The 8,959-nt window shown below is 50.7% G+C and overlaps 2 protein-coding genes across 3 annotated transcripts in view; one reads left to right on the forward strand and one right to left on the reverse strand.

The window, feature by feature from the left end:
• VEGFB (vascular endothelial growth factor B) overlaps positions 1-8,959 on the reverse strand; it is a 147,975-nt gene that overhangs the window by 28,374 nt on the left and 110,642 nt on the right. The window lies entirely within an intron of this gene.
• Positions 2,916-8,762, forward strand: TRPT1 (tRNA phosphotransferase 1). 2 transcript variants are annotated; one of them, XM_083374034.1, is made up of 7 exons: positions 2,916-3,193; positions 4,190-4,271; positions 5,736-5,905; positions 6,961-7,135; positions 7,380-7,436; positions 8,368-8,478; positions 8,629-8,762. In XM_083374034.1, the coding sequence occupies exons 1-7, from the start codon at positions 3,098-3,100 to the stop codon at positions 8,649-8,651; spliced, it is 714 nt and encodes a 237-aa protein (XP_083230160.1). In that variant the 5' UTR covers positions 2,916-3,097; the 3' UTR covers positions 8,652-8,762. The 2 variants fall into 2 exon arrangements, with proteins under 2 accessions (XP_083230160.1, XP_083230161.1); XM_083374035.1 differs by lacking the exon at positions 7,380-7,436.

The following is an 8,959-nucleotide window of genomic DNA, read 5'->3' on the forward strand; positions in this document are numbered from 1 at the left end:
CCGACCTCGGAAGGAGGGAAGGCAGAGTCAGCCCTGAGCCTCGGCAGTTTCAAGAGGGGTGGACTTCAACCCCCAGAATTCCCCAGGCAGCCAATACAGGTAGTCCTCGACTTACAACCACTCACCCATCTTAAAGCAGGCTGTCTGGGGGATTCTGGGAGTTGAAATCCACCCATCTTAAAGCAGGCTGGCTGGGGGATTCTGGGAGTTGAAGCCCACCCTTCTTAAAGCAAGCTGGCTGGGGGATTCTGGGAGTTGAAATCCACCCACCTTAAAGCAGGCTGGCTGGGGGATTCTGGGAGTTGAAGCCCACCCTTCTTAAAGCAAGCTGGCTGGGGGATTCTGGGAGTTGAAATCCACCCATCTTAAAGCAGGCTGGCTGGGGGATTCTGGGAGTTGAAGCCCACCCTTCTTAAAGCAAGCTGGCTGGGGGATTCTGGGAGTTGAAATCCACCCATCTTAAAGCAGGCTGGCTGGGGGATTCTGGGAGTTGAAATCCACCCATCTTAAAGCAGGCTGGCTGGGGGATTCTGGGAGTTGAAATTACCCATGGTGACTAGAGAATTCTGGGAACTGAAGTCCAGCCATCTGAAAGCTGCCAAGGTTGAGAAACCGTGGGCTATATGACCCACTTGGGGGGGGGGGCGTGTTAATATTTGACTGGCTTAGTGTGTTTTGCTTCTTTCGGGAATGGCACCTTTTATTCCACACAGCATTGTTGACTGGCGTGGCTCCCCCAGGTCCTGGGTGCTTCACAGCACCTTCTGCGTAGAATGGTAAATATGTGAGGGGGTCTCAACCTGCAAACCACAAAGGACAGGGACAAACAAGCCGATTGAAAAATGGCCACCACAAATCTACAGATCCTACTTCGGTCCATCCGAACGTTCATCCGCTGAGCAATTATTTTAAAATGCATTTATTTTAAAATGCATTCACCGCCTGCCCTAAATACCCACAAACCGTCTCAGCTTGCAAAGTCCTCCCGGTTTAAAATCCAGGCACCGAAGGCAGAATGCAAAGAAGCAGAAATCCCAGGAGGAAGAGGAAGAGGAAAAAAAAACCACATTTCCTTTGCTGGGAGGAAAACTTAATCTCAGCCCCGAACGGGCCGGTGAGACGGAATAAAAGCAGACATTTGAAGAAGCAGGAAAAAAAGAGACAGAAATGGCCGTCTTCATTAATTGCTCCCATTTCAGCCGCCGGCTTACGTGTGTGCGTCGTGCCTTGGGGATGTGACGGTCTGAGAATTTTAGTAGGGTGTTTTGTTTTGAAATCCCTTTTATATTCAGCCGTTTTCCGCCCTTGAAATGACTTTCCAGAAATTGGGAGGCAGGACACAACAGCTTAGCCATACCAAGAAGGAGCAAAGCAGGGCAAGGCTGACACCCAGTGGTAATCTGGGCATAAGGCTGCGTTAAAAAAAAAAGAGTATCTTAAAATGCAGAGAGTCCTCGACTTACAACAGTTCATTTAGCGACCGTTCAAAGTTGCAACAGCCCTGAAAGAAAGCGGCATAGGGCCCCTTTTTCACACCGACGTTGCAGCGTCCCCACATAGCCACGCGATCAAACTTCAGACTCTTGGCAACCGACTCGTCTTTTGTGATCGTTGCAGCGTGCCCCCGGGGTGTGGATGACATGATCTCCTTTTGCGACCTTCTGCCAAGCAAAGTCCGTGGGGGAAGCTGGATTCGCTTAACAACAACTTAACTGCAAGGATTCACTGAAAGGTCGTATAACGGGGCAAAACGCGCTTAACAACGGTCTCGCTTAGCAACCGAAATCTTGGGCTCGGTTGTGGTCGTATGTGGAGGACCACCTGTGTTGGTTGGAGAGCCAGTTTAGAACACAGAACCCCAGGGTCGGAAGGGACCCTTGGAGGTCTTCTAGTCCAACCCCCTGCTCAAGCAGGAGGCCCCCCACCATTCGGACAAATGGCTGTCCAGTCTCTTCTTAAAAGCCTCCAGTGATGGAGAAGGAAGGAAGGAAGGAAGGAAGGAAGGAAGGAAGGAAGGAAGGAAGGAAGGAAGGAAGGAAGGAAGGAAGGAAGGAAAGAAAGGAGGAAGGAAGGAAGGAAGGAAGGAAGGAAGGAAGGAAGGAAGGAAGGAAGGAAGGAAAGGTGGAAGGAAGGAAGGAAGGAAGGAAGGATAACAGAGTTGGAAGGGACCTTGGAGGTCATCTAGTCCAACCCCCTGATGAAGCAGGCCCTCCACCATTCCAGACAAATGGCTGTCCAGTCTCTTCTTAAAAACCACCAGGGTTTACAGGCAGTCCTCAACTTGCAACCACAATTGGGACCAGGATTTCCACAAGACCCTCGTTAAGTTGAGTTGTGCCTGGCTTTATGTCCTTTTTCACTGCTGTTGTTAAGTGAATGGCACGACGGTGAAGCGAATCTAGCTTTCCCCCCCCCTTGACTTTGTTGGACGGAAGCCAACTGGGAAGGTCACAGATGGAAGTCACGTGACCCCGGGATGCCCCACCTGTCACACTACGTACGCCAAGAGCCCAGAGTTGGGTCACATGATCACGTCAGCCCGCTGCACTCGTCGCAAGCGCGAGCGCCTGTTGCGGGTCAGCTTTTTCCCAGTGCCATTGTAACTTCCAACGGCCGCTAAACGAATGGCCGCAAGTCGAGGACTACCTGTGTTTCTGAAGACTCGGAATGATCAGAGTGCCCCTCCCCAGAAGCGTCCCGGGAATCAACAAGATTCAGCAAGCCAACATCGCTGGAAGGCATCTGACCACAGGTTTACGAAGAAGAAGAACGCAAGTGGCTAGAATGGAGGCAATGAAACTACAACTCCCAGAAGCCCTTGCAGCTCTGGCAGGTCAGCTGACTTCAGGAATGGCTAGCCTTTTTTTTTCTTGCTTGCTTTCTTCCCACTTGCGGTGCTTTGGAGACTTTTCAGACTGTGTGCACCAAAGGAGGACACCCCCCCCCGCCCCTGCCCCCAATTTCCCTCTCCCAGCCGGCGAGACCAGGATGAAGCCACCAGTTACACGGTCTAGAAATTAAGCCCTGATCCTCGGGGAGGGGGAAAAAAAATAACAGCAATTGCAGTGTCTACCAGGGCGGATTATTGCAGTCATCAATGGCCGCAGCGGGATCAAGCCGTGGCGAGGGAACTTGGCCAAGCTCTGCCAGAAGAGACCGAAAGCAGAAAAGCCGGAGAAGACCCCGGGATCAGGTCAGAGACCCTCCGTCCAGGTTTCCTCTCCCTCTCCCTCCTATAACGGGGGTCTTCCAACGTGGCCCTTTGATGACTTGCGGACTTCGGTTCTGGGAGTTGAAGCCCACAAGTCATGAAAGGGCCCAGTTGGAAGACCCTGTAAGGAACACTCTCCACGAAAGACTTCACAAAAAAGCTCCGCTCACAAGTTTGTATCTACCAGGAGAGGCAACCGGACCGGGACTGGGACTCGTCTCGTGTCTCAGGGCGAATTGAGTTTTTGCTGCGGAGGTTAAGCCAAATCGCTGCAGTCGTTAAGTGAATCCCAGGGTCAATAATCAAACCTGGCTCCCTGCCCCACTGACTTTGCTGATGCAACCCTGGGACATTGCAACCGACCGTCATGAATACGTGCCGGTATTTGGATCGTCTGAACATGGGGGTCAGTCGTGAGCCACTTTTTGCAGTGCCTTTGTAATTTTGAATAGTCAGTAAGGGAGTGGTTGTAATCCAAGGACTATCTGCAAAAAGCGAGTTGCAGTTCAGTCCTCCTCCTCCTCCTCCTCCTCCTCCTCCTCCACAATTCCCATTCCCTTCTGGCACTGATGATGTTCCCTAGTTGGGTCATGAAATGTCTGCCAGAAAACAACCAAGCTCAGAGAGCACCAAGGACCCCACAGTCATCATCCTCTTTCTTTTTCTCTTTCTTTCTTTCTTTCTTTCTTTCTTTCTTTCTTTCTTTCTTTCTTTCTTTCTTTCTTTCTCTTTCTTTCTTTCTTTCTCTTTCTTTCTTTCTTTCTTCTTTCTTTCTTTCTTTCTTTCTTTCTTTCTTTCTTTCTCTTTCTTTCTTTCTTTCTCTTTCTCTCTCTCCCTTCCTTCCTTTCCTTTCCTCTCCTCCTCCTCCTCCTCCTCCTCCTCCTCCTCCTCCTCCTCCATCATCTCATTCTCCAGGATATTTGACTATTTTCCGCTCCTTCTCGCCCTTCTGAGTTTCTCTCCAAACTTCCATTCCAGGATCCAGATGTTCGTCTGTCCAAAGCGCTCTCCTATGCTTTGCGCCACGGGGCAGACGAGCTGGGCCTCCACATGTCATCTGGTAAGTAATTTCCCTTAGTGCCCGGCACATAAGATATTGGCTGAGTGGCCTCAGATGTTGACAGTCAAGGGAGCCTAGCAGAACGTCCAACCTTCAATGCTATTTTTTACTGCGAACTAGCCTGGCTGGGAGAAGCAGAGAGTTATAAATAAAATCAGGCTGAGGGAAAGGTCGGCCCTGTGCCCACGTGCTCGGCCTGGGCAAACCCAGTTTTTCTACTGAATGTTCCTCAGCAGAAAGGAAGATGTTTGAAAGACCCCCAAGCCATTGTTTCAATATGTGGGCCCTTTGGTGGTCCCTCAGCTTGGTTCTTTTCTTGTAGACGTTTCATTACCCAACTAGATAATATTATCCATGCTAGAAGGGAGTCCTCCTCCTCTTCCTCCTCCTCCTCTTCCTCCTCCTCCTTGTAAACCCCAATCCCTTCTAACTGATGATGTTACCTCGTTGGGTCATGAAATGTCTCCAAGAAAACCACCAAGCTCAGAGAGCACCAAGGACCCTACAGTCCTCCTCCTCCTCCTCTTCCTCCTCCTCCTCCTCCCCCTCCTCCTTCTCCTTGTAAACCCCAATCCCTTCTAACTGATGATGTTACCTCGTTGGGTCATGAAATGTCTCCAAGAAAACCACCAAGCTCAGAGAGCACCAAGGACCCTACAGTCCTCCTCCTCCTCCTCCTCCTCCTCCTCCTCTTCTTCCTCCTCCTCCTCCTCCTCCTCCTCCTCCTCCTCCTCCTCCTCCTCCTTCTCCTTGTAAACCCCAATCCCTTCTAACTGATGATGTTACCTCGTTGGGTCATGAAATGTCTCCAAGAAAACCACCAAGCTCAGAGAGCACCAAGAACCCTACAGTAGTCGTCATCGTCCTCCTCCTCCTCCTCCTCCTCCTCCTCCTCCTCCTCTCCACAAACCCCCTCTCCCTTCTAGCCCTGATGATGTTACCTAGCTGGGTTGTGAAATGTCTCCAAGAAAACCACCAAGCTCAGAGAGCACCAAGGACCCCACAGCCCTCCTCCTCCTCCTCCTCCTCCTCCTCCTCCTCCTCCTCTCCACAAACCCCACTCCCTTCTAACACTGATGATGTTATCTTGTTTGCTTATGAAATATCTTCAAGAAAACCACCCAGCTCAGGAAACATCAAGGATTAGCTGGGTTGTTTTTTTTCCCAAGGAAGAAGGAAAAATTTGGTTTGGGATTCATGCCGAGTTGTAACGTGACTCGTTTGGCGTGTCGTGTGTGGAGCCCTCGGTGCTCTCGGACTCCGGTTGTTTTCTTGCAGACGTTTCGTTACCCAGCTAGAGAACATCGTCAGTGTTACAGTGTGTTGTGTGCAGATCTAGGCATCGTAATTCGTACACCCAGAATTCTGGGTGCCGGGCAAATCCAGCCAATTGCGGCTTAAGCCAGAGGTGATTTAGCCCAAGGCTTTAAACGTAGCCTTTGTCCTTTTGTTCATGAATCTTAGATGGCTTCGTTGACGTGGTGGAGATTCTTCGTTTGCCCCAATTTAAGGCCTGGTCAGAGGAGGATGTGAAACGTGTCGTGGAGACGAACGAAAAACAGCGCTTCGCCCTGGGCCGACATCCGTCCAGTGGGCACCTCCAGATCCGTGCAAATCAGGGGCACTCCCTACAGGTAAGGGGTTCAGAGATCATTCGAGTGTGGCCGTTGTGGAGAGCTTTTATTTTAAGAGCAGGAAATAGATATCAAGAGGTCTATAACCGTGTCCTCAGGAAAAAAAATGGAACAATGGGGTCTGGAGCCGTTCAGAAATCCAGAACAAAACTGCCCGCAAATGGGTATTTTCTCTTGCTCCCTGTTCCTCCATCTGCAACAGGGCTATTGTTTTTTATTAGATTTTTACTCTGCTTTTATATATTTATGCTCTGTGTGTGTGTGTGTGTGTGTGTGTGTGTGTGTGTGTGTGTAGTATATACATGAAGACACCTAATAACGCCTTCCTCCTATTTCCCCCCACACACACAACGACGACCCTGTGAGATGGGCTGGGCTGAGAGAGGGACTGGCCCAAAAGTCACTCAGCTGCCTTTCATGTCTAAGGCGGGACTAAAACTCATCATCTCCTGGTGATTGGCTAAAAGTCACTCAGCTGGCTTTCCTGCCTAATACGGGACTAGAACTCACCGTCTCCTGGTAATTGGCCCAAAGTCATTCAGTGGGCTTTCAGGCCTAAGGCAAGACTAGAACTCACCGTCTCCTGGTATTGGCCCAAAGTCACTTAGCTGGCTTTCATACCTAATACGGGACTAGAACTCACCGTCTCCTGGTGATTGGCCCAAAGTCACTCCGTTGGTTTCCGGGACTAGAACTCACCATCTCCTGGTTTCTAGGCCTATCTTTCTCCCTACACACCAAACTGGGGTCTTTTCATTTCTCCCGTCTTTATTTTTTTTTCAGACTTGCAAAAATTCCGCCAATATAGCTTTACAAGTAGAACTAGCTCACTCGCTGTGTCTTCTCTTCCTATCTGGTTTAACACACACACACTCACACACACACACACACACACACACACAGACACAGAAACTTGGTTGCCTGGAATATTTGAAAGCTGATCTACTCAGATCTGCATTCTGAAGGCTGCCTTTCAAGCAAAAGAAACGTAGGGGGGGGGGGAAGAGAGCGGTTCCATCTCAGCCTGTCCTTGTCGGTCATTCGTGTCCTTCCAGGTTCCTGAGCTGGACCTAACTCCGCTGCAGACCTTGCAGGATTTCCCGGAGACGGTGGCTCACGGCACACTTCTGCGCCACTGGCCAGCCATTCGTCAGCACGGCCTGTCCCGGATGGGGAGAGCCCACATCCATTTAGCTCCCGGATTGCCAGGGGAGGGGGCCGTCCTAAGCGGTGAGTGCTCCATTTGGAGGAGCTGGGTGGGGGGGGGAAGGTGGTCTTCTGATCGGTGGCATCTGGCTGTGGGGTTCCTGGTTTCCTAGCTCTGGTCTGCCTTGTCGGTCTGACACTGAATCAGGGCACAGCACGACGTGCGAACCTCCGCCAAAATAGCTGGACAGCCAAGCTGGTATATACAGCCCTAAACCTGGGATGAAGCCTTGCGGCGTTCACTGTAGCCTCTTCTTTCTCTTCCCAGGAATGAGAAACAGCTCTGAAGTGGCCATAATCATTGATATTCCCAAGGCGCTGGCAGGTGAGTGAAGGCCAGCCTTGCAGAGCAGAAGACGGGTGGTGAAATTTAACAGAGGCGGTTTGCCTAGAGTGGGCGCTCCGTCACTGGAGGCTCTTAAGGAGAGATTGGGCAGCCTTTTGTCTGCAATGGCGCAGGCTCTCCTGCTTGAGCAAGGGGTGGGACTAGAAGACCACCACCACCCCCCGCAAGGTCCCTTTCGGCTCTGTTACTCTGTCTTCTCAATCATCTCCCGTTGCTTACTTCTCTGGGCAGAATGGTTGCAGGCAGTGGGTATGTCTAGTCCAGGGGTAGGCAACCTTGGCTCTTTTATGACTCATGGACTTCAACTCCCAGAATTCCTGAGCCAGCTTGGCTGGCTCAGGAATTCTGGGAGTTGAAGTCCATGAGTCATAAAAGAGCCGAGGTTGCCTACCCCTGGTCTAGTCTAACGAAAAGAAGGACCAGGGGTGATGTGATAGCTGCCTTTCAATATTTGAGGGGCTGCCACAAAGAAGAGGGGGTGTGTGTGTCAACCTATTCTCCAAAGCGCCTGAGGGCAGGATGGAAAATAATAAAATAAAATAAAAATAATCAAGGAGAGAAGCAGCCCGGAACCAAGAGGGAATTTCCCGACAGTGAGAACAATTAGCCAGTGGAACGGCTTGCCACCAGACGTTGTGGCTGCTCCATCACTGGAGGAGGCTTTTAAGAAGAGACTGGACGACCATTTGTCTGGAATGGTCTAGGCCTTATAGGGTCTCCCGGTTGGACTAGAAGACCTCCCAGGTCCCTTCCAACTCTCTGATTCTGTCTTCTGGGATTGAAGGATGGGTGGAAACCAGTCTGAAATCCTGGGAGAGAAGTCTCAAATTCTCTACCCGCCTTTTAGACGACCGGGGAGGAAAAGGACGCACGTTCTTTGACTCGGGAGAATTTCTCCTTTGCCCCATAGATGGAATCGCTTTCTTCCGCTCGGCTAACGGAGTCGTCCTGACCCCGGGCAACGCAGACGGGGTGCTGCTTCCCCGCTACTTCTGCAGAGCTGTGCAGCTTCAGCCTCGGCGTAAGTCTGAAGCTCCTTCCGGGTCTGAGAGCCAGTTCTGGGCTCTGAACCGTTCCAAGACACGTGTGCAGAAACCTGCCAGCCAGGGAAGGTTTATCTTATGCAGGGAGCAACACCCGTGTCTGGGCTGTCTGTTTTTCTCTTTCCCAGGTGGCCTCCTGCCTCTTGAGTGACCGCGGACCTCTCCCCCTCCTTCATGTCCTCTGACAGGCAGCCATTTATAAAACGTGGGGGTCTGAACACATAGCTGAGAAACCTCACCATGCCATTAGAACAGAGGTCAGTTCATTTGTAATGGGTGCCATTGTGCCCACAGTAAAACAATGACAATAAAGGTTATCTATCTATCTATCTATCTATCTATCTATCTATCTATCTATCTATCTAGCTATCTAGCTATCTAGCTATCTAGCTATCTAGCTATCTGTCATCTATCTGTGTCTGTCTGTCTGTCTGTCTAACTAGCTAGCTATTTGTCATA

The sequence above is a fragment of the Vipera ursinii genome (genome assembly GCF_947247035.1).
Source record: "Vipera ursinii genome assembly, chromosome: 15".
NCBI classification, from domain to species: Eukaryota; Metazoa; Chordata; class Lepidosauria; order Squamata; family Viperidae; genus Vipera; species Vipera ursinii.